The sequence below is a fragment of the Staurois parvus genome, unplaced genomic scaffold (genome assembly GCF_062004578.1).
Source record: "Staurois parvus isolate SC_StPar_1 unplaced genomic scaffold, SC_StPar_1.0 ptg000165l, whole genome shotgun sequence".
Classification (NCBI taxonomy): Eukaryota; Metazoa; Chordata; class Amphibia; order Anura; family Ranidae; genus Staurois; species Staurois parvus.
Genome location: NW_028317961.1, coordinates 15,496,476 through 15,521,060, shown reverse-complemented (window position 1 = coordinate 15,521,060; position 24,585 = coordinate 15,496,476). Strand labels below are relative to the sequence as shown.

Here is a 24,585-nt window from a genome sequence, read left to right as displayed (position 1 = left end):
ATGCACGCCTCCAGGATTTCTCCATGGTGTCATCCATCCTCTGGAACTCCCTACCCCAATTAATCAGACTATCACCTACTCTCCTCTCCTTTAGGCGCACCCTGAAAACCCACCTCTTCAGGGAAGCCTACCCCACCCCCTGCTAACTGGCGACCTCCTCCACTCCTCCTACCACCCCATCCCCCACAGCTATCTCCTCCTGTATCACTATCCCCTACCTCATAGATTGTGAGCTCAAAGGAGCAGGGCCCTCAAACCCCTCGTGTATCACATTGTATTGTTATTGTACTGTCGCATGTTCTGTCTCCCTTTGTAATGTACAGCGCTGAGCGAACTGTTGGCGCTTTATAAATACTGTATAATAATATCTGGCATGCTTGCTGGATATACAGTTGGGTCCATATTTATTTCTATATATATATATATATATATATATATATATATATATATATATATATATATATATAATTTGGATACAGGGACACATTTCATACTTTAGGCTCTGTACGCCACCAGAATAAATTAAAACTGAAACAATCCAAATTAATTTGAAGTGCAGACTTTCAGATTTAATTCAAGGGGTTGAACATAAATATCAAGTACAAATTTTAGGAACTGCAACCATTTTTGTAGATGGTCCCTTCATTTTCAGGGGCTCAAATGTTATTGGACAAATATATAATCATAAAATGTTCAATTTAATATTTTGTTGAGAATCCTTTACTGGCAATGACTGCTTGAAGTCTGGAACCCATGGACATTACCCAAGACTGGGTTTCATCCTTTCTGATGCTTTGCCAGGCTCTAACTGCAGCGGTGTTCAGTTGTTCTTTGTTTGTGGGTCTTTTTGCCTTTTTAGTTTTGCCTTCAGCAAATGAAATGCATGCTCTATTGGGTTGAGATCAGGTGATTGACTTGGCCATTGCAAAATATTCCACTTCTTTTCCTTCAAAAGCTTCTGGGTTGTTTTTGATCATTGTCCATTTGTACTGTGAAGTGCCGTCCAATCAACTTTGCTGCATTTGGCTGAACCTGGGCTGACAGTATATCTGTAAACACTGCAGAATTCATCCGGCTTCTTCTGTTTTTAGTTACATCATCAATAAACACCAATGACCCAGTGCCACTGGAAGCCATGCATGGCCATGCCATCACACTGCCAACACCATGTTTTACAGATGACATTGTGTGCTTTGGACCATGGAGCTGTTCCAAGCCTTCTCCACACTTTTTTCTTCCCTCATTCTGGTACAGATTAATATTAGTTTCATGCGTCCAAAAAATGCTTTTTCCATAACTGGTCTGGCTTTTTAGATGTTTTTTGGCAAAGTCTAATCTGGCTTTTCTATTCTTCAGGCTTAAGAATGGTTTGCACCTTGTGGTGAACCCTCTGTATTTGCTCTCGTGAAGTCTTCTCTTGATTGTAGACTTTGAAAATGATACGCCCACCTCCTGGAGAGTGTCCTTCACTTGTCTGGATATTGTGAATGGGTCTTTCTTTACCAGAAAATCCTGCGATCATCCACCACTGTTGTCTTCCGTGGAAGTCCATGCCTTTTTATGTTGCTGAGATCAAAAGTGCGTTCTTCTTTCCTCAGACTGTACCAAACTGTTGATTTGGCCACTGCTAATATTGCTGCTATCTCTCTGATGGATTTGTTTAGTTTCTGAAGCCTTAAAAATGGCCTAGTTCACTTGCATGGACAGCTCCTTTGAACGCATGATGTAGGTTCACAGCAATAGATTCCAAATGCAAATACCACACTTAAAATCAACTCCAGACCTTTTACCTGATTAATTGATGAAGAAATAATGGAAGAGTAGCCCACACCTGGCCATGACACAGCTTTTGATTCAATTGTCCAATTACTTTCGGTCCCTTGAAAAAGGGAGAATGGCTACTCTTAAGAGCTGTAATTCCTAAACCCTTCCTCCAATTTGGATGTACATGCCCTCAAATTAAACTTGAGTGTGTGCACTTTCAGCCCATATCCATTACATAACGAATACCTTGAATATGTTTTGGTAAATACTTGAAAAAATCTAAAATTGTGACTGTGTCCAAATATATATGGCCCTAACTGTATATTTCTTGATTGTAAGCCTGCCAGTAAAATGTACAAGGGACTCGTCTATGCAGATGTTTTGTTGGGGCATATAAACATCTGCAAATTTCTATGATAGGTTATTTATGATGAATTTTGTAGAACCAATCATACTCAGAGTCCCCCTGGGAATGACAGAAGTTAGTGTCACTGAAATACATAAAATGCATTATTGTCTCATATTTTTTCTTGGCCATTGCAGCAGGGAACACAGGCATATGATGGATCAGGTCTGTGGACCAATGTGACCCAAAAAAGTTTTAAATTCAGAAGCTGTGATAGGTTTTCACTCAAATGGCCCAGCAAGGTATGAATTTGGGTTGGAGGCAATGTACTGTTGGGCATATATGTTACGTTATTTTGGTCCACAAATTATAGAGGTCTTTGGTGAAAAACCGCTTAAGAATGTTGGCTGTTTCCACCTGAACCCAGGCTGGGCTTTGAATGGTGGGGGGAGGTGGTTAATGGGTGCTGCTGAATCTGGAGGTAGACAATTAAGGTTTGCAAGCATCTTTGGAAGGCTACTATGGGCCTGTGCTTGAATTCTTGGTGGCTGCGTTTGCATTACATTACGAGTGCTAGCCACCTCACCAGCCTGTACTGCACTGCTGGCGCTTGCCACTTCACCATGAAATACTGCCGTGTTGGTGTCTAAAAGGCCAGTATGTACTATGCTGGTGCTTGCCTGATCAGCAAAAAGTAGTGCAGCGTTTGTGTTTCTAGCACTTCAGCAACATGGGGTCAGGTACGCCTGGTATTAGCAGGGACCTCTTCACCATCGTTCGAGCTAGCTGTCAGGGAGCCTCTGTTTTCTACAGGTTCATATTCTGAGCCTTATTCTAACAGTGAGGCCTACCCTTCACTCTCATTTGTCATGCTCAGAATCCTGTACACCTCCTCACTAGTGCATCTTTTTTTGGACATTTTGGGCAATACCTTTACAGGTACCTAGTGGCAACTATGGGAAAAAGAGCTCCTGGCTAGCAATAAGGGACTGCTTGTGTGACAGAAATAAAATGAATTGCTACTGCTAGCAGAGATCAGGCCTGATTATGCGAATACTGCGGTTTTGCAGACAATGTATCGGAAGTGGCAGTGATCATAAAAGTTATACTGACACTGCGCATGTTAGGGGAAGGGGCTAAATGCAAAGGGTGGCAGTGATCAGGGCTGATCCTGCTAACACTGCATTTTTTAGGACACTAGTATAGTTCTGACACTATGGTGTCCTTTTATGAAACTCTAATCAGATCCTAAGGATCATTGCTGATCTCAGATCATTAGTGGTTTAGGAAACAGATGATCAGCGGAGAACATGTTCTCCACTGATCATCTCAGCACAGAGAATGTCAGAAACGGCCAGTGTATGAAGGAACGATGTCAGCCCTTCACTGGCAATCTGTGTGAAAATTATCCCTCTAGATTCTCCAGCCCAGAGGTGGAGAATCGGGGGAAGCCACAAACGAAGCAGCGGTAATTTATGGCTGCTTAGTAAAAACTGTTTGATCTCTTATTGTAATCTCGCGAGCCGTTTTCTAGAGTTCAAAGAGTTTGTAGATTGCTTCTCTCCTTATTGGAAGTGATCTACACTGCTTCGTGAACAGGTATTCTGAGAATGCCAGAGAACTGTGCAGCGGTCATTTACCGCTACATGATAAAAAGGACACGTATACTAGTAAAGACCGTGATCAGCAACTTATAATGTGACTATGATAGTGTGGCAGGCAACCACAGACTGGCAGGGGGGGATGCTGATGTCAGTAGTGACACTAATACAGCGATAATACTGTACAGTAACACTACTAATTGCACTGGCTGGGTGACAGGGGTGATCAGGAGGGCAATCAAATGGTTTAATGTGTGTCTAACAACTGTAAGTGTATGTGTGCTGCTTTTGCTCACAGAATGGACTGGCTTTCACCCCTGATTTCAGCTCTGAACGGCAAGTGAAACCAGGAGAGAGAACCAGCCAGATCTGGTTAGTGAATTTAATATCACACAGAGATTTGTGCTGTGATTATCCACAGTAATTAGCAGGTTCACAGCCATAATCATTGGCTGCAAGACTGTTGACAAACTCATGCTGTCTCCAACCACTACCTAAGAGGCAGGGTGAACGCGTGCACGCCTGTAAACCCAGACGTTCGGCGCAATGTTTGGGTACATCGCTGAGCCCAGGGAAGCCACCAGCCTGTAGTAAATGTGCTGTTGACGGGCGACAAGTGGTTAAGTTATCCAAGGTCATGTGCTTATACAATCTTAGATATATCATCACCTATTGTAAGTAACAGCAATCAAAAGCAAATATAAGTAAATAATTCCCTTGCAACCAGGTATGCAAAATGTGATTTTATTTTTTTCAGTCCAACAAGTGAAGATGATCAGTGATAAATTACTTGTGGTTGAAGTCATTACATCATTGTTTTGTATTCCTAACCCAAAAGCCATGGGTGTACTATCTGGAAAATTTGACAGATGGTATTTTCAATTCTTAGTTAATAACAGTCACCAACCAAAGGAAAATGGAGTGTCATCATGATGTCAATAAAATCAATACCTCAGAATTCATAATCAACACTTAACCTGCAAGAACAATTTTCAGAAACCGTAAAAACATTTCAAGTGCTGTTTTGTCCATTATGTTTTCTATGCCATTAGAAAAGAGAGTGCTTTAGATTGATGGCAATATTTAATTATAATTAACCTTGAAAAAACACAAAAGCAAAAAATATAATGCAATAAACATACCAGTATTTACATGTATAATGTCATATTTTCCTATCTGCTCAAAAGCAGTAATGTTTAAATGTATATGAAACCCCTCAAGCTCGAACATTTTAGCAGCAGATTAGTACACGGCTGGAATTCTGTGAAATTATAAGCCTTTACAGTATATTAAGGCTTAATATCTTTCATTTAAACTGAAATACAGCATGCTTTTATTTGAACATAAAAAGAATGTCGCTAGTATATCCATGATTGGTTATTTACAACATGATCTATGAAAGCAACACATCATTGGCATGAAATTTGAGAATACTAAGCAAAGGAAAAGGGATAGATCTCCCTAAATTTGAAACGTGTTTATATACTCTGTCCCCAACAGCATATTCCTAACTGTGTTTCTTCCAAAAACTCTTTTTCTGCAGGTCCAATACCGCAATATTCATTATGAGATGCAACATGACCAACCTAGAACAGGTGTGTATAGGGAGGGGAGCACAGCAAGTAAACCTATAATGAAAAAAAACTGGTTCTTCAACTTCCAATGAAGAGGATGGGACAAAGATAAGGCTTTCAAATTTATAGCAAAAAAAAAAGACCATTTGCTTTGATGGTATTGGGCATTTTAAAACATTGCACAACATCTCATGTCACATTTCCATGTACTGTACATGATTTTGATCAGGAGGATATTGTTGGCAAGCAGATGTTACTAAAATTACAAAAAGCTTTCTGTGTTGTCAGAAGTAGTCTAGTACAGCTTCCAACAACCAGATCTGCTAAGTTTAGTAACCACATTGGATCAATGCTGATCATCAGCCTTTAATCCAAGTAGAATAACAGAATTAAGAGACCACCGTTGCAAATAAAGCCCATAAGCAGCTAAACAAAAATACTTGTAAACAATGAATGGAATTGGAAATATTAACAATGCTGTAAATCTTTACATTTCTGGTACTTCTCTTCTATCTCTAGTTGACAAATCCCATCATGTGTTCCAGATAGCATGTGGCAGTAGCATATACAGATTACATCACAAAATTTATATAAGTCTTCCTAAAAAAAAATGTTTCAACACCCTTGGCAGTGTTATTTGTATATGTATGGGAATAAAAAAAGGAATTAATATACTGAATTTCTCCATGTGGAAAAATACATAATTATTTTCACAGCATTTCTCTTCATTTTACAGGGTTATGCGTTTGGATTTTTTTATGGTTAAGGCTAAAACTTAAGAGTGAAGTTTTGTTTTAGGGTTAAGATAAGATTAAGGTAAGGTTAATAGAGAAGTTTTAGAATCAGGCAAATGGTTATGTTTTATGGTTTAGTAAAAAGTGTGAAGTGTTGGGCAAAAGGTTAAGTTTTAAGGTGAGGGTGAAATTACAGTGGTTCTCAAAAAGGGATCTTTTTTTTTTTTACCTGAAATATAAAAAGATGTTATACTTAGCTGCTCTTCTTACCTGCTCCGAACCTCTTCTTCTGGGGTCCCCTGCTGGCGCTCCCAGTACCTCCTGCTACTGGGACAAATTTTACCTTAATACAGAGAATGCATTAAGGTGTTATAAAATGTTATGACTTTAGAGCCACCTTAAGATTAAATGTTGGGGTCAGAATAAGGTTTAGGGTGACAGGGCATGTAGGATCATGCTTTGTGATATATTATCTTTTTATCCAATATAGTGTGATGTATTTTTTCCCATACAGAATCCCCCCTACCAAGATTCTATTTTCAATACTTCCATCCATAAGACTCTGCCTACTGCAACTTTAAGGTCATATAAAAGTTTGGTGGTAAAACTGTAGCAGGCATGGTATACTACTACTATAACTGTTTTTGGTTCAAAGCTGAAGAAAAATAGCATTATTACAATCTAACTCCCCACAATGGCCATACACTTAATTCATCACTATGAGTAAAGCTACGTTTACATCAAAATGCATGCATGAACATGAATTGCATTGTCTTGTGTTGACTTGAGCTTTGGATACTTTTTTATTTTTCCAAAAGGCTTTTCATTTCCATGGAGCAGAATAGCAAAAGGCAGGCCAACACACCAAAGACAAGACATGAAAGAGTTTTTCCTAAACCTGGCTATATACTAGTAGTTTCTTTTTTTTTTGTTCAGCTAGCAGGTGGATGGAGGAATCCCCCCTGCTGGGAAATTGTATTCCGACAGTGGGACCAGTCGCCATCAGAACACACTGATCAATGGCTGTAGCCATGGATTGACTAAAGTTTTCCCAGCAAGCAAAAGTTTTGATTGACTTCCGTCAAGTAGGGAATGGCTGATCGAAATTTGTCCGGTCCCTGCTGAACCTGATCAGTCTATGGAGAGCTTAACGGACTACAAGAAAACAAGTGTTTTATATTTCTTTCCAGTCTTTATAAAGCAAGTATTTCCAATGCCACACACCACTTACTGTATGTATGTTTCCGACAATTGCTGGTGGGCTGTCGTCTAATGGCAAAAGCAGGAAACAGACTACTTTATTTAAGCCTTAAAACCACTGATGTTTTTAGCTCATCACATAACCCACATAAGGAAATGTTTAGATGAAAAAGGCAAAAAGCAACATTATACAAAAAATTCTCCTTTCTCCCAAAACACCTAAAGCTAACAGCACCTAGGAGCTAGCAATATTTTAAGAAGCAATAAATGTACTTATCTTTGTGAATTGACCTTCCCCTATAAAGCAGCACAAAAATCAATGATATTATGTGCATACGGTAAAATAAAGTGATTTGTGCAACAAAACATTTAGTTAACTTATAAAACCATTTTCATTCATAAAAAATAGCAACTAATGCACTTAGTTAAAGAAAATGCTTCATGCGTTATGCTTTGGTGAACTGATGATACATGTTTTTATTCTAGAACCTAAAAGGGAAAAGACAGGGAGAAGATAGCCATCTAGACGAAAAAGGAACATTTATTTTTTTTTTACTAAAAGAATAAAAAATGTTATACTCCCCTACTGTGCGCCACACACACACACACTTAGTCCCACCCCCTGGTTCCTCCTCACTGCATTTGATTGACAGCAGCAAGAGAATGTCCCTGTGTGAAGAGAAAAGGAGGGAAGAGGAGATGCAACAGTGCTAAATCACTTCTCCCCTCTCTTCCCCTTCACACAAGGAAGGGGGAGGACAGAAAGCAATAAAAGCAAGAAATGCATTAAGGATTAAGGTAAAACACATTTTGGCTTTAGAACCACTTTAACTTTACTTTCCAACAAGATATTAACATGGTCATTAACAAAACTGTAAATATGTACCGTATAAATCAATTTTTGGCTGTCAAAAGATTTGTATTTATGTCTACCCAGTCCAGAAATTTGCAAAACCCTGCCAGACAGCACAACCTGTCTGTTAACCTCACTTTTTTTCTCCTGCGGTTAAACAACATAGGTCATCTTTCTACCCCCACCCGCCTCTGATTGGATAGTGAGAGGAGGCAACAGACTGATGAAGTTATCCTTTCTTCTGTCATCATTTTTTTTGTTAGCACTTGTGCATGTAGGACATCCGATTGTCCCCCAGTGCCGATTGTGATAAGCACAGTAAAATCAGAGTAAACTATTTTCAGTACAGGAGAGGAGTCTGAACAGCTCTAGAACGCTCTAAGATTGAAGGTAAGGCTATGGGGTAGCTTTAAAAAACACTTTAGGTCGATATGAAAAAAAAAATGTAGTTAGAGTTCAGCTTTGAGACTTTTCAGCTAAAACATAAAATTAGAAAACTTCATGTATAGGGCTGACATTACAAAATTACTTCCCATGTTCTCCAAAAGAAGTGTCTTATCTTCCAAAGCATTTCTCCTATGATTGTCTAAGAAGGTCTCTTGTCATCCCTGTCAGCCAAGTTATTCAGCGCTGCACTTTTTTCTTTTAAAGTCAATGTGCTGGGACTCTGCTACTATAGACAGCTAAAAAGTGAAAAATGTGATTTGATTGGTTGGAACCTGGACACTTTACTAGTGAATGCTCTGAACATAGTTGTAAGCAAGAGACCATTACAAACAGTAAACAAGAAAATGTCTCCCCATATAATATAGTTTTGTAAATGACCATGTATATTATCTGTATGGCTGTGTGCTTCTTTACAGTTCTGAATAGCAATGCTGGAGTAAAAAAGTTTAACAGCTGTTATTCAACTGTTAATATTTAGAGCTGAAAGAGTAAATTTTGACTGTTTTACCAATAAAAAAAATGCTATACTGGGTAGAAATGTATATGGGGGGAAAAACGTCTGCAGAATAATTTGCATTGCAACCGATGCAATGCCTACTATTATTTTTGGTGTCTCAATCACACACATATACTTGGGGATTTGGCATGAGAACCACCTTAGGCCTCTTGCATACAAGGCTATCTAGGAGACGTTTGTACCTCCTGGCCTGCAAGCAGCCCATCAAAGCCTATAGCAAGCTGCATACGCTAGGGGCTGAATGCTGTACCGAGTAGTACACACATTCCATTCAGGGATGAATGTCCAGAACACGTCTTCTGTATTCCAGATCTTCGTCACTGAACACATAAGGCCCTAAACGCAGGTATCACTCCATACAGCATTCAGCCTTCAACTGCAGCCTGCTCTAGACTGCAAGGAGCCCAACTATTGCCATGACATTCCAAAATCATAGGATGCACATAATTGTGCAGAACATTAGATAAGTAAAACAATCAGTAATAATGTTTAACTTGTGGGACTCCACCCAAACGAGACAGTGTTTCAGATTGTCTTTATTTGTGCAATGAAGATGGCCACATAACACGTTTAATAAATATGTTGGTACAAAATAGTAAAGTGCAGAGTGCAGCAACCACATGAGAATTTTGTTAACCAATGTGAAATTAAACACTCAGTAGCCCACTGATTACTGCACTATGCTTTACTCATCACACTGGTTATTTCCTACTTCTTGCATATTTTCAATCTCTAAACTGTATATCATTGAAAGAGTACTAATACGTCTCTAATTGTTATACTTTGACTAATGTGTCCTTTCCTGAAAAAAAAAAAAAAAATATCACCACACAAAAGTTTTTATTTCACTACTGCCCCTCTAAAAATACAATTCCATATCAAACATATGTTTAGACTTTTGGCGGCTCATCTTTACATTTGTAGGACATTTTTATTATTTATTCATTATTTATAAAATAAATACAGCACCCAGTAGAAAAAAAGTTTTCAGTGCTCTTCAGAAATAAAAACAGGATAGTACCACAAACACAAAAAAATTAAAACTGCTAATGAAAAATAGTTATGTCAAATGTCTGTAGAGAAAATGAATGCTCAATATCTTAGATTGACCATCACCTTATTTGAAGTACTTTGGGCAAGAATATGATTTATATTCATCATCACCTTTATATTATAAGCAAATGCAAAACATATAAAACTGGCATCAAACTCTGCTCCTATTTCTTCAACAGGAAAAAGGCTGGTTAAAAAAAAGCAAACAGCTTTAAATATCAAATTTATTTTTAAAAATGGCCAAGTTTACTTTGGTGAAAAGTGATTTCTTTTAAGTGCTAAGTCACAAAGGTTATTTTCTATTAAACATAAATTAGATAACTATTATCAAATCCTTAAAGGGAAGCCAGCAGCATAGAAATATGGAAGATGTCATTGCGAACTTGTTTTTTTAAAGGCGCAAGCAAAGGGTCATCTTAAACCTTGCTTTACTATGCAGTGATTCTAAGCCCTGGAACAAACATGCAGGTCATAGACCCAACTTCACTTCACTTCAATTCATTGATCTAGATTGAGATTACCACCCTGGAACTTGTACCAATAAAAAAGTCCTTTATGACAGTTCTTCTATTTCTAGAAGCACAGGTTCTCTTTAAACAGGAAAGAAAAAATACACTTTGCTGGCATAAATTTACATTCACCCGTCAAATTTCCATTTTGTATTCCCCAGCCATCAGGGGAAATCTAAATACTATTTACAAAGTTTTTGTAACACAATACAAAGAAAAAAAAAAAAGCTGCAACTTTTTTTTTTTTTTTTTTTTAATTAGAAAAAGAAGTTTGTTTTCACAGAATATTTCCTATAAAAGATTTTTAACAAATTAGTAATACCTATAAAATGGCTATTACTAAAACAAAGCTTTTGTCAATAAGCCTCTAGTACTTTGTATGAGGAGAATGGCTTCACAAAATGGTAGTCTAAATTCCCACAGTGTGGACACTGTTGAACGTTGCTGTACTCAGAAAAATACTGCATTCCAATGCGTACATCAATGACAGGCTTTCCACAGTGCTTGCAATTCAGTCTGGCCTGTAAGAAAAAAACGATGACTCCTTTTATGAAACCTATCAAACACATATATAGTATCAAATGCTGTACAAGAAATATTCATTCACAGCTAGTCAATTTAAAGTATATCCAAAGAACAAAAAAAGAAAAACTAATGTAGCCACCACATCTCAGGAATGGCAATGTATTTCATTTTTGATCAAGGAAACACGGAAATATTTGCTGATCTTGCCAGAAATCCTGCAACTTTCTGTGCACTGAACTGAAAATTTCAGCTTTTCGGTTGTGAGCAACAGAGCACCTTTGTCCTATGTTAAGGAGATTAGGAGAGGGGCAGGTGTTTTGTAGTCCAAATAAGAGGAAAAAAACTAGAAGGCAGCTATTAATACTACATTTAAACAGATATGTAATTTTTGTTCTTGGGTTTAGATCTCCTATAATGGATGAGTAAAACTGAAAGTGATAAAAGGCTTTAAATTAATTGATTATCTCAGTGCTGCATTCTCAACATCTATGTTCCCAGCTTTACTCATGGTATTACCTTTCCATTCCAACAGTAAGAAATAAGGTTCTGAATATGCATCCATTATTGCAGTAAAGTAGTATTCTTGTAGTTATATTCACAACATGATAAACAGAAGTTACTATAAAAAGGATCACACATTTCTGCTTATGACTATATACATCATGGGTGTCCAACCCATGGCCTGCATGCGGCCCGGCCCCAGAATTTAGCATGAGGCCCTGGTCTGTCTGAAGAGATGCCTGGGGATGCCGTGCAAGCACAGCAGCCACGGCAGCCAACACAGACAAGCCCAGCTGTAGGGATGCCATGCAAACATAGCAGTCGTGGCAGCCTACATTAACAAGCCAGGCAAATGCACAACGGGAGCAATGCCGAGGCTGCCATGTTTGCAACTGCACCGGCAGTAAGGAAGTAAATGCTGCATGGTTAGATCTAGGGGGGTGATGGCGTGGGCTTCACACACCCAGATTTCAATTGTGACCCTCCCCCCTACAGCACATACATAGGCTACATTCACTCCGGCAATTAGGGCTTGTGCAAAGTGTAGCAGCAATTTCTCCTGCAGCTCTCAGCAGTTAGGTGCCGCTGTCGGCCCGTTCAATATAAGGACAGTTTGCCAGCAGTCACTCCTATTCGCAGCTCTCTATACAGTCAAGGATTACCTGTGGTGATCACTGTTGAATACAAATAACAGAAGATGGTTGCGAGCGCACGTGACAGTGCAGGTCTATTAACCTTGCAATGCAGATGGAAGGGGCGAACATGTGAGCACTGCCAGCTATGCTTTAGAAAGAAGACTACTCTGGGGACCTTGCTGGAGCGCAGAATAAGGTTAACACTGCTTGAAACCTAAGTGAACTTTCAGTTAAAATCAGCTACATACATTGCAGAGGGAGCCCCTGTACACCTGGTGAGCTGACCTGTCCATCCCTTAAAGGGATCTCTGGCACCTTTCCAGTTTACATCAGAAGCCTTAGGATCCATACCTATCCAGTGAGGGATTTAACCTTATTCCTGCCCAGATTTGGACAACCTTGATGACATCAGGATTTTAATAAACCAATGCGCATTTTATTATGCATTCCGGTGAGTGCGCATTTCTTCCACACCTGATTGCACAAGCACAGAATCTCAGATGAACACAGGATTCCTATTTGCACTAATAGTCACTTTATGAACTTTATATATTATATTTTCTCTAATTTAATAATTGGTTGATTTTGATGCTTTTATTTACCCAATTTTAGCACTGCACTTTATTTCACTGTTGAATACGTTGGGGTATATTTACGAAGGCTGGAAAGTACAAAATCAGGCACACTCCTGCATAGAAACCTATCAGCTTCCAGGTTTTATTGGCGAAGTTTAATTGAACAAGCTGAGATTAGAAGCTGAGTGATTTCTATGCAGCAATGAGCCTGATTTTGCACTCTCCAGCTTTAGTAAATAAACCCCACTTTGTCTGTATCCAGTAGCGATCACCACAGGCAATCCTTATTGTTAGTGTATTTATGTGCAGCCCAAGACAATTCCTCTTTTTCCAATGTGGCCCAGGAAGGTCAAAAGGTTGGACACCCCCTGCTATAGATCATTGTACACTCATAACTTTTCTTTGGTTCCCAACCTAGATATATTTCTTCTAAATTCCCATAGATCTCAAATGCTCAGGCCTATAATGCTTTGATATGCTCATTTGATATGCTGCCTTTTCAGTAGTGGTTACTATGTACTAATTTGGACACATTGCCATTGTTATACATTTTATTTGCTGGTGAACTAGCCTTGCAATGTGACATTATACATGAAAGTAATACCTTTCATCTTTGACGTCAATAAAATAATTTGGAAGGAAATAGATCATAGTTTTATTCCTTTGCGTGTGGAGGCTCACATCATGACACGTCACTAGTAGCTTCTGTATGTACAGAGGGTAAAATAAGTATCACGTCACCATTTTTCTCAGTAAATATATTTCTAGGTGCTATTGACATGAAATTTTCATGTCGGTAACAACCCATTCAATCCATATATACAAAGAAACCAAAACAAATAAGTTCAGAAATTAGGTTATGTGTAATAAAATGGAATGACACAGGGAAAATTTATTGAACATGCTAACTGAAATTTAATACTTGGTACAAAATCCTTTGTTGGAAACGACAGCTTCTAGACGCCTCTTGTATGGAGAAACTAGTCGCATGCATTGCTCAGGTGCGATTTTGACCCATTCTTCCTCAGTCTTCAAATCTTGAAGGTTCAGTGGGCCTCTTCTGTGAACTCTGATCTTTAGTTCCTTCCAAAGATTTTCTATTGGATTCAGGTCAGGTGATTGGCTGGGACATTCTAGCAGCTTTATTTTCTCTCTCTTTGAAACCAATGTAGAGGTTCCTTGGCTTTGTGTTTGGGATCATTGTCTTGCTAAAATGTCCACCCTTGTTTCATTTTCATCAGCCTGGTAGATGGCAGACGATTTTTTTTCTAGAATGTCTTTCTACATTTTTCCCATTCATCAACTTCACTGGTGGTATGGTGTATTTGGGGTGATGTGCAGTGCCATTTGACCTCCAAACATGATGTGTATTATAGCATCCAAAGAGTTCAATTTTGGTGTCACCTGACCAGACTATATTCTCCCAGTATTTCACAGGCTTGTCTAAATGTTGTGTAGCTAACTTTAAACAAGCTTCAACATGCTTTTTCTTAAGCAATGGAGTCCTACGTACATACAGGCCATGGCGGTTGAGTGCATTACTTATTGTTTTCTTTGAAACAATTGTACCTGCTAATTCCAGGTCTTTCTGAAGCTCTCCACAAGTGGTCCTTGGCTCTTGGACAACTCTTCTGATAATTCTTCTCCCTCTTTTTTCAGAAATCTTGCGAGGAGCACTTGGTCGTGGACGGTTTATGGTGAAATGATGTTCTTTCAACTTCCTGATTATGGCCCGAACAGTGCTCACTGGAACATTCAGAAGTTTAGAAATCCTTCTGTAACCAATGCCATCGGTATGTTTTGCAACAATAAGCTTGTGAAGGTCTTGAGAGAGCTCTTTGCTTTTACCCATCATGAGATGTGACACCTTGGTAATGAGACTCCCTTTTTATAGGACATAAGTTGAGCCTGAACCAGCTGATAATTTGCACTAACAAGGGGCAGAATTACTTTACAACTACTGATGGATTTCAGCTGGTGTCTTGGCTTTCCATGCCTTTTTGAACCTCCCTTTCTTCAAGTGTTCAATACTTTTTCCCTGTATCATTCCATTTTATTACACATAACTTAAATTTCTGAATTAATTTGTTCTGGTTTCTTTGTATGTATAGATTGCATTGGTTGTTACCGACATGTAGTGAAAATTTCATGTCAATAGCACCTTTAGAAATATACTTACCGAGAAAAATGGTTACGTGTTCAATACATATTTTACATGCTGTATATCTATGTACAAATGTTCCTAGGTTTCCCCAGCATAGCTCAGGCACTAAATTGGTTTGGAAGCAAAATGCAACTGCAAAACCTACATTATAATACCACAGGTTTTATTTTTTCTGTAACCGCTTCTCGACCGCCCTATAGCAGATATACTGCTACAGAGCAGCACGGGTGCGCAAAATCACGTGTGTATATATACGTGATTTTGCATTTCCGGGTCAATCATCGCGGCCATCAATCACCGGGTCGCAGCTGGTGATTACTCGCCGGCGCCCGGTGATTGACGAGCATCTCCGATGGGGAGGAGAAGTGTATGTAAACAATACAGTTTTCCTCCCCATCAGCTTGTGCATACTGCTTTGGATGGCTGTGCACAGCACAGCCATCCAAAGCAGTGTGATTACAGTGAAGCACAGACCCAAGTAAAACAGCACACAGATAACCCTTTGATCGCCCCTCATGTTAACCCCTCCCTGTTCAGTGCCATTAGTACAGTGTCAGTGCTTTTTGTCACTGGGCATGTCAGTGATACCAAGTCAGTTTCCCCCAGTGTCAGAATACCCGCCGCAGTCCCACAATAAGTTTCTGATTGCCGGCATTACTAGTAAAAATGAAAAAAAATTCCAGTATATATACCGCCATTTGTAAACGCTAAAACTTTCATATAAACCATTAAATTTACACGGATTGTGATCTTTTTGTTTTAGTAAAGACGTAGCAGAATCCATTTTGGCCTAAACTTATAATGAAATTTTATTTAATTTTTTTTTTTTTTTCACTGGACATGTTTAATATAAAAACAAATATATATTTTTGCTACTGCAAAAAAACAAAAAAAAAAAAACAAAAACACCACACAGGCGATCAAATACTCAATTCATGGGGAAAAAAAAAAAAAAAAAAGACAAATTTCATTTGGGCGCAGCATTGCATGACCACACAAGTGTCAGTTAAAGTAACGCAGCGCCAAAATGCAAAAAATGGCCTGGTCAGGGAGGGTGGTAAATCCTCAGGAGGGCAAGTGGTTAATACTCATTCATACAGTCACGAAGATGAATGAATTACAATCACTCTCTTTTAAACACATTGTGACAAAGCAAACAAGCAGAAAAGGAAAAAATAATTGTTAGGTTTGTAAGAACTTTTAAAAACCTACCTGACAGCATGGGGAAGCTGCCAATATATCATAAGTGTACATCGTTCCAAGCTGATGCCAGCTTCCATCCCATCGAGATTTGCATTTGATGCAGATGATTTTGTGAACTCCTTCTAAACAGTCCACACATACAGCATACAGGTGCATAAGCCTTCCTAGGATAAAAAAAAAAAAGCAAAAAGAAAATAAAAATAAAAAACATTTGAATATTTGGCCTGTAATTAAACTGAGAGTGTAGGCAACTGTAAATCCAGTAAAAAGTTTACATATTTTAAAACAGTATCTCAACTCAAATTTATACTATTCTCCTGTAACCCCTGCATATTAGTATTTAGATTTTGAAAAAGAAGGGCAGCAATATAAGGCAATCAGGCTTTACTACAAATAAAGCTATCAAACAAAGATTTGCTGTTTAAGGGCCCATTCACACCACATTCAAAACATACTACAGTTGCAATCTGCAGCGGGTGTTAAAATGTTACTAAACCCAGGACCCTGTATTCACTCTATCTGGTCTCCCACAGTACACAGAACAGGTTTAGTAACACTTTAATTTTAACTTACCGAGACCCAAACACAGGTCACAAACCTGTGATGTGATGCATTTTTTAAAGCAGTGCATGCACTACTTTTGCTGCGGTCTAGCATGATTTCAGCCCATTAAAAAGACGAAACTGAAATCGCCACTGCACCCAGATCACAAGAAAATCACATTACTGTGCAATTCATAGTGAACCGGCCCTAAAGAAAGGAGCAAAGAGATGCCTTGGAGATGTTGGGAGTAGGGAGAGTGTGCTCCAGTCCTGCTCGGACAGCTCACACTGCATCCAGCCTTCAGGGCAAAGCCAGCAAGGATACACTGTCTTTTTGTCATCCAACCCCTGGACCAGACCTTCCAGTGCTTGTTCATGAGAGTACCCAGCCTGTGCCTTTGTGCTTTCCATTAGCAGCACTTTCTGTACTTGGACTAGACCCCTGGATCATTAGTCAGGGTGGGCATTGTGCAGTATGAGTTGTGCTGACATCCCAGAGCACTTCCAGCTACATTGACAGTTCTTCCTGCAGCCAGCTTATTGCTCCCCTGACCAGTTTTAATTAAAGCCTGTGTACAGCTGTATTTGTGGACTGGACCATCTGCCAGCCCTCCTGTGGAAATTGTTTAATTTTTATTATTCCTATAGCGCCAGTAGCTTGCTTTTATTTTTCATAAACGCATTCACAAGAGCCTGTGATGTCTGGAAGGGGTGGGCTTTAATATGGCTGCTTAAGCAGGGACCAACAATGGCTCCAGGAAGTGCCTGTGTGCAGAGACATTTGGCTGCACAGGGCAACTGTTATCAGTAAAAGGGACAGGAGGGTCACTAAATGAAGTTTAGACTTTTTTAATTAGATATTTGGCAATCCGAATAGTGCTTAATATAAATGTTTACTGTAAGGTTGAACCAATACTGATACTAAGCATGTGCGCAAGTACTCGTACACATGCTCTGATACTTGAAGCCAATACCTTTGCAGTGCTATCTGAGCCTACACAAAATGAATGTGCCCAAACCACACTTCAAAAGAATCGCATGTGATCTGAACTGAAATTGTGCTACTTGCTAGCTGATGTGGCAGTGCGATTCCTGTCCGAATCTCATGCTGTTTCTCTGCGGGTGCAGTATGATTTCAGCCCAATTTATTTTGTATGGCTCAAAATCGTACTGCAAATCGCACAGCATCCACAGGGAAACTGCATTTGATTCGGACAGAAATTGCAACGTTCAAACCCATGCATTTCTTTGCTAGTGCGATTTGAGCCCATTCATTTTTTTATTGGCTCAAATGACATTGCAAAAGGTACTGGCAATCTATATCAGCAAGTACTTGAGCATAAGTATCGGTACTCGTACTAGCCGATATAAAAAGAGAAAAAAAAAAAGTACCGGTGCAACCCTAGTTTAATATACTCCTCATATACTCTAAGTAAGGGTACATTTTTAACTTTAAATGGAATTCCACTTTAATTAGATTCAAGGATTAGGGAAATAGAGTGCATTCATAATGTATTCCGACCCCCTTCACTTTTTTCATTTTTGTTAGGTTGCAGCCTGAAACTACAGTTATATCAAAAAGAAATCAAAATGTATGGGACTTTTAAGGTGCTTTCTCACCCTCAAGAAAAGATTACTTGTACACAACCTTACATGAAACGCATCATATTTCATTACAAATGAATAAAATCAGGAAATACACCCCATAAAAGCAATAAGTGGATGATATCACAAAGAATTCAGTACAGTGAACCCTGATATGTTTATATGATATGATTTATATATGATATCCTCCATCGCGTTTCGCCGGATGGACTTCGTCAGGGGTTCAGATAGGGTGTACTGTTAATGTAAAACATATACTGTAATTATACAAATAATTAGTTTTAGCTTCATCTTGCAACATGCATTTTGTATTAACAATCAGATTAAACGATACAAAATACAAACTTTACCCATACTGATGATCATCCCAACATAACAACATGGCCATATAGGGAGAGGGACAATTAGATGGAGAACAACAAGGAGCACAATGGCGGGGCCCCACCTGGGAGACCTGGAAAAAAATATAACCCCACAGTCAATCTGAGACATTACCACCACCAACATACAGCCAACCATTAGCTAAGCATATAAAGATGCCTTGTGTGTGGTAGTCTGTCTATTATGTGCAGGCTGGCCTTGCATATTGATCCAAACAAGTGTGGGGCAATGTAACCCAGTGGATGAAATAATCCATGGTATACTGGTTAAAGCAGAATTCTGGGGAAAAAAAATTTTGTACCATGCAGTGGGGCTGCGTCCGCACTGCATGTGCTAACTGCTCATTTTTGTCTAGGGGTGATAAGAGTGAAGATATACTTACCGAATCCACTGATCCTTCAAGCGGAAAAAAAATCGGTCCCTGCTGCTAATGTCCCCCTGCACGCTAGCAGTCTTGTGAATGTACTGTTGCTGATGCCATCATGCCCATAGACCAGCTCCGGGCGTGAGGACGGCAGGAACAGTCTACCTCTAAACGTGGGGGAGCGCGGTTTTCTGGTGAATCGGAGGACAGGGTAAGTATAGCTTTTCCCTAAACCCCTGGACAAAAAACATGCACTTATCCCGTGCAGTACGGGCACAGCCCCACTACATGGGACAAAAACAATTTTACATTGAGTTCTGCTTTAACTTCCAACATCACTCCATTACACATATAGTTACATACATAGTTGTATTAATTACATAGGTATGCTTAGCCATTTAAATACTATGGTCTACCATCTCGAGCCCTGCCATTTGTTTAGAAGGGTTGCATAAGGTATCTCACTGATATGGCCTTGCATATTGATTCAGGCCACACACAAGGTATGCATAGATAATGGTTGGCTGTATGTTGAGGGTGGTAATGTCTCAGGTTGTCTATGGGATTGTATTCTTTTGCCATATATGTTTGTCAGTTAGGTTGTGAAGGATGTTTTTTCTGTGTAAGGTATATACCCCCTCCACACATTCCGCCCCATCCTGCCCTAGCCTCAACCAAAAATTACAGAAATACATACCTCTATATGTTGTTTGTTCGGTTTACAGATTACATTACAGCTTGGGGAAACTGTACTCCCCTCCCCATCCACTGGTGTCCTCTGGTCTCCTGGGTAGGGCCCCGCCATTATGCTCCTTGTTAGTCTCCATCCAATTGTCCCCCCTCTCTATATGGTTGCGTAATGTTGGAATAATCGTCAGTATGGGTAAAGTTTATGTATTTTGTATCTTTGAATCTGATTGTTAACACAAAATGCATGTTGCAATATGAAGAAAAAAAAGCTGAATATTTGTATAAAATTACAATGTATGTTTTACATCAACAGTGCACCCTATCTGAACCCCTGAAGAAGCCCATCCGGCAAAACAAATTGGGAGATGACACCTTCATTCTGTATCATCCAAACATATTATTGCATGTTACACCAAATCATTTACTAAGGAAGGTACTTTGGGGTTGATTGTACTGAATGCTTTATGTGCTATCCACTTATTGCTTTTATGGGTGCATTACCTTATTATAATATTTTGTAATAAAATGTGTTTTATGTAGGTTAAAAGGAACTGCCTGTAGAGATCAGAGATAGCATTATTGCAAATCACAGATCTGGGGAAGGCTACAAAAAATTCTCCAGCACTGAAGGTTCCCAAGAGCACAGTGGCCTCCATAAATCTGAAAAGGAACCAGTTTGGCACAACCAGGAGGCTTCCAAGAGCTGGTCCCCGGCTAAACTGAGCAATCGGGGGTGAAGGGCCTTAGTAAGCAAGGTGACCAAGAACGTGATGGTCTCTCTGACTGAGCTCCAGAGATCCTGTGTCCAGATGGGACAAAGTCCCAGAAGGACAACCATCACTGCAGCTCTCCACTGATCTGCGCTTTATGACAGATTGGTTAGACAGAAGCTTCTCCTTAGTGTAGAATACACGAAAGCCTGCTTGGAGATTAAAATAAAAAAAATAAAATAAAAAAAAAAGCACCTGAAGGACACTCAGACTCTGAGGAACAAGATTCTCTGGTCTGATAAAACCAAGATTGAACCGTTTGGCCTCAAATGTAAATGGTATGTCTGAAGGAAACTAGGTAGCATTCTTCACCTGCCCAACACCACAACAACACTGCTGTCAAAGGTGCTTCAGCAAAGTACTGAGTAAAGGGTATGGAGACTTAAGTACATGTGATATTTCAGTTTTTCCTTTTTAATAAATTCACAGACATGGTAGTGGAAACTGATCCTTGTTAAACAAGCAAGTCATAAAATCCCTCAAGGGGAATAGGACCTGAGGAAGTTAGAGCATTTAGGAGGAGTGCAGATCAAGATAATGAACTTCAATAAAAAGAGTAAGGCTGGCCATAAACTATACAATTTTCTGTCCAATTTCTGCCCAATTTTCTTTAGATTTACCTTCAACTGTGTAGTGCAAGGGCCCGCTTAATTAGATACAATTGAAAAGTGTTGTTTATGTTTGACCTCATATTATATAGTTTTTGGTACATCTAAAGCAATTTTTTAAAGAAAATTGTATAGTGTATGGCCAGCCTAAGTATAGGGAATTCAATGATATGCCTCCCTCAAAGACAGATTTCTACAAACATAGGAATAAGAGATTCCAAGGAGCTAAGAACTGTAAGTGTCCTGGTAAAAGCATCAGGAGTACAGTAATGCCAGAAGCAGATAATAAAGATGCATCAAGAAGCATGAAAGAGTGGTGCTATAAAAGGGGAAACCTGAGACTCCAAACCGCTAAGAGATAAACCCATAAAGGAATCAAGCAGAGTAAACTAATACCCTGCCACTTGTGAAAGTGGATAGGTAAGTTTTCTGCAGTGGAAAGGGGAAGAAAATTATGCAGCAGTTTTCTATCAGAGCTGATGGGAAAGAAACAGGCGAGACTGGAGTTCTGTTTTAACTTTTAAATTAAACAACACTTAACCTAATTATAAGATACACCTTCCCCCCCCCAAACATCTGGGTAGAAGGAACGTTTTTTGATGGACAAAAAGCCAGACTTAGACCCGGGGGGAAGATGCAGGTAATATTCTGGCACCAACAAGGCAGCACATGGGTATCGTATCTCTGGAGAACAGGAACATACATACAGATAGGTCCATATATAATTGGATACAAGCACAATTTTAGTTTTTTTCAAGTATTTACCAAAAAATATTCAAGCTATAGTTATAGAATGGATATGGGCTGAAAGTGCACACTCTCAGGTTTAATTTCAGGGTATATACATCCAAATTGGAGGAAGGGTTTAGGAATTACAGCTCTTAAGAATAGCCACCACCCCTTTTTCAAGGGTCCAAAAGTAATTGGACAATTGAATCAAAAACGGTTTTCTGGCCAGGTGTGGGCTACTCCTTTGCTATTTCTTCATCAATTAAACAAGTAAGAGGTCTGGAGTTGATTCTAAGTGTGGTACTTGCATTTGGAATCTATCTATTGCTGTGAACCTACATCATGAGTTCAAAGGAGGTGTCCGTGCAAGTGAAATAGGCCATTGTAAGGCTTCAAAAATGAAACAAATCCATCAGAGATATAGCAGCAACATTAGGAGTGGCCAAATCAATAGTTTGGTACATTTTGAGGAAAGAAGAATGCACTGGTGAGCTCAGCAACATAACAAGGCAAGGACATCTATGGAAGACAACAGTGGTGGATGATCGCAGGATCCTCTCTATGGTAAAGAAAAACCCATTCACAACATCCAGACAAGTGAAGCACACTCTCCAGGAAGTAGGCGTATCATTGTTAAAGTCTACAATCAAGAAAAGACTTCACGAGTGCAAATACAGAGGGTTCACCACAAGGTACAACCGATTCATAAGCCTGAAGAATAGAAAAGCCAGATTAGACTTTGCCAAAAAACATCTAAAAAAGCCAGACCAGTTATGGAAAAGCATTCTTTGGATGGATGAAACTAAGATTAATCTGCACCAGAATGACAGGAAGAAAAAAGGTGTGGAGAAGGCTTGGAACAGCTCATGATCCAAAGTACACAACTTAACCTGTAAAACATGGTGGAGGCAGTGTGATGGCATGGGCATGCTTGGCTTCAAGTAACACTGGGTCATTGGTATTTATTGATGATGTGACAGAAGACAGAAGCAGCCGGATGAATTCTGCAGTGTTTAGAGATATACTGTCAGCCCAGATTCAGCCAAATGCAGCAAAGTTGATTGGACAACACTTCACAGTACAGATGGACAATGATCCAAAACACACTGCAAAAGCAACCCAGAAGCTTTTGAAGGAAAAGGAGTGGAATATTTTGCAATGGCCGAGTCAATCGCCTGATCTCAACCCAATTAAGCATGCATTTCACTTGCTGAAGGCAAAACTAAAAGGCAGAAAGACCCACAAAGAACAACTGAAAACGGCTGCAGTTAGAGCCTGTCAAAGCATCAGAAAGGAGGAAACCCAGTCTTTGGTAATATCCATGGGTTCCAGACTTCAGGCAGTCATTGCCAGTAAAGGATACTCAACAAAATATTTAAAATTAACATTTTATTTATGATTATATTCATTTGTCCAATTACTTTTGGTCCCTTGAAAAAGGCAGATGGCTACTCTTAAGAACTGTAATTCCTAAACCCTTCCTCCAATTTGGATGTACAGTTAGTAAGTCTGTTATATTTCAACTTACTTTAACAGACCATGATGTACAGGCAAAATAGCAGTTAGAGGGTTGAGACAATCCATTTAACACTAACATGAGTACTTACAATAGTTCGTTTTTGTTCATTTATGTAAAACCTTTATTCCAAAACGAAAAAAAAAAGTGTTAGTTGGAGTTCTCCTTCATTTCGTTAGTCAAGTCAATCTAAATCTTCTAGTCTAACACTACCCTCTTCTCAGGCTGACAATGCTTCTGTCCAAAAGGTGTCTGCTTTACTACTTCAACCAGAATGCAGACACCCTAACACAAAAGAGGTGTGTTGCTGACTGGATTTACAAGCAAAATAAAGAAGAAAAAAAAAGCCTAATAAAAGAAAAAAAAAAAAAAAAAAAAAAGGAAGACCATTGCAACCACCACTTCTAATGATTGGTAAGCTGCAATATATTACAAATATATTACATTTTTGTTTTGGAGTTTAACAACACTTTAAGTCGCACTGTAATCACTGATAGTGAACCTGTACTTAAAACAAAGATTTGCTGTCTTAGAAGCAACATATAGAAGTGGTAACTTATGTGCCTAAGTAAAAAAAAAACAAAAAAAACAGAACATTTAATCTTTTGCCTTGATATGCTCCTAAAAACAGAGCACTTCCTGCCATGTCACTGTGTCACTGCATGTCAGTTCTGTAGCTTTTAAACTGTTTATGTATAGTATAAATTCATCTAAGCCACTGCTGCCTCTGACTGCTAGTCGTAAGATTTGGTAAATGTCACCCCTCTGCTGTTCATTGTTCTAATAAGGGCTACCTGGAAAGAAGGCTACACCTGTGTACCTGCAGTGCAAGGATCTCCTGCTTCTACTTCATTCATTTTGTTCATATGTGTTTTCTTGTACCTTTCCTGTTGCTTTTAAATATTATGTACCTCTCCTGTTGCTTTTAAATATTACCCCACTAATCATATTACCATTTATCAGATTACCAATCATTGCCATTAACAGGGGAGTTCTAGCCATGGTAAGGAAGCAAATCCCTGATTCTCTACCAAAATGGTCACCTCCACACAGAGAGCAGCAGGAAGCTTACAGGCAAAGTTGGTAATTATCCCTTTGTCCTCCGATTGCCTTTTACAGACACAGCTTCCACAGTACAGGTCTGCATTGCATAAAGACACATTCATAAGTAATAATCTA

General features: G+C 39.1%; 1 protein-coding gene across 3 annotated transcripts in view; it reads right to left on the bottom strand.

Moving 5' to 3' along the window:
• The window catches only part of HECA (HECA ribonucleoprotein granule regulator), a 98,983-nt gene that overhangs the window by 24,846 nt on the left and 49,552 nt on the right, over nt 1-24,585 (bottom strand). For 2 of the 3 annotated variants that reach the window (XM_089676257.1, XM_089676259.1), the window contains exons 3-4: nt 16,211-16,365; nt 4,440-11,119 (exon numbers count right to left, since the gene is read on the bottom strand). In XM_089676257.1, coding sequence (XP_089532383.1) covers nt 10,955-11,119; nt 16,211-16,365 — 320 coding nt within the window. In that variant the 3' untranslated portion in view covers nt 4,440-10,954. Of the gene's footprint in view, nt 1-4,439; nt 11,120-16,210; nt 16,366-24,585 lie in introns of those variants that run through there. The other variant, XM_089676258.1, reaches the window with a different exon arrangement.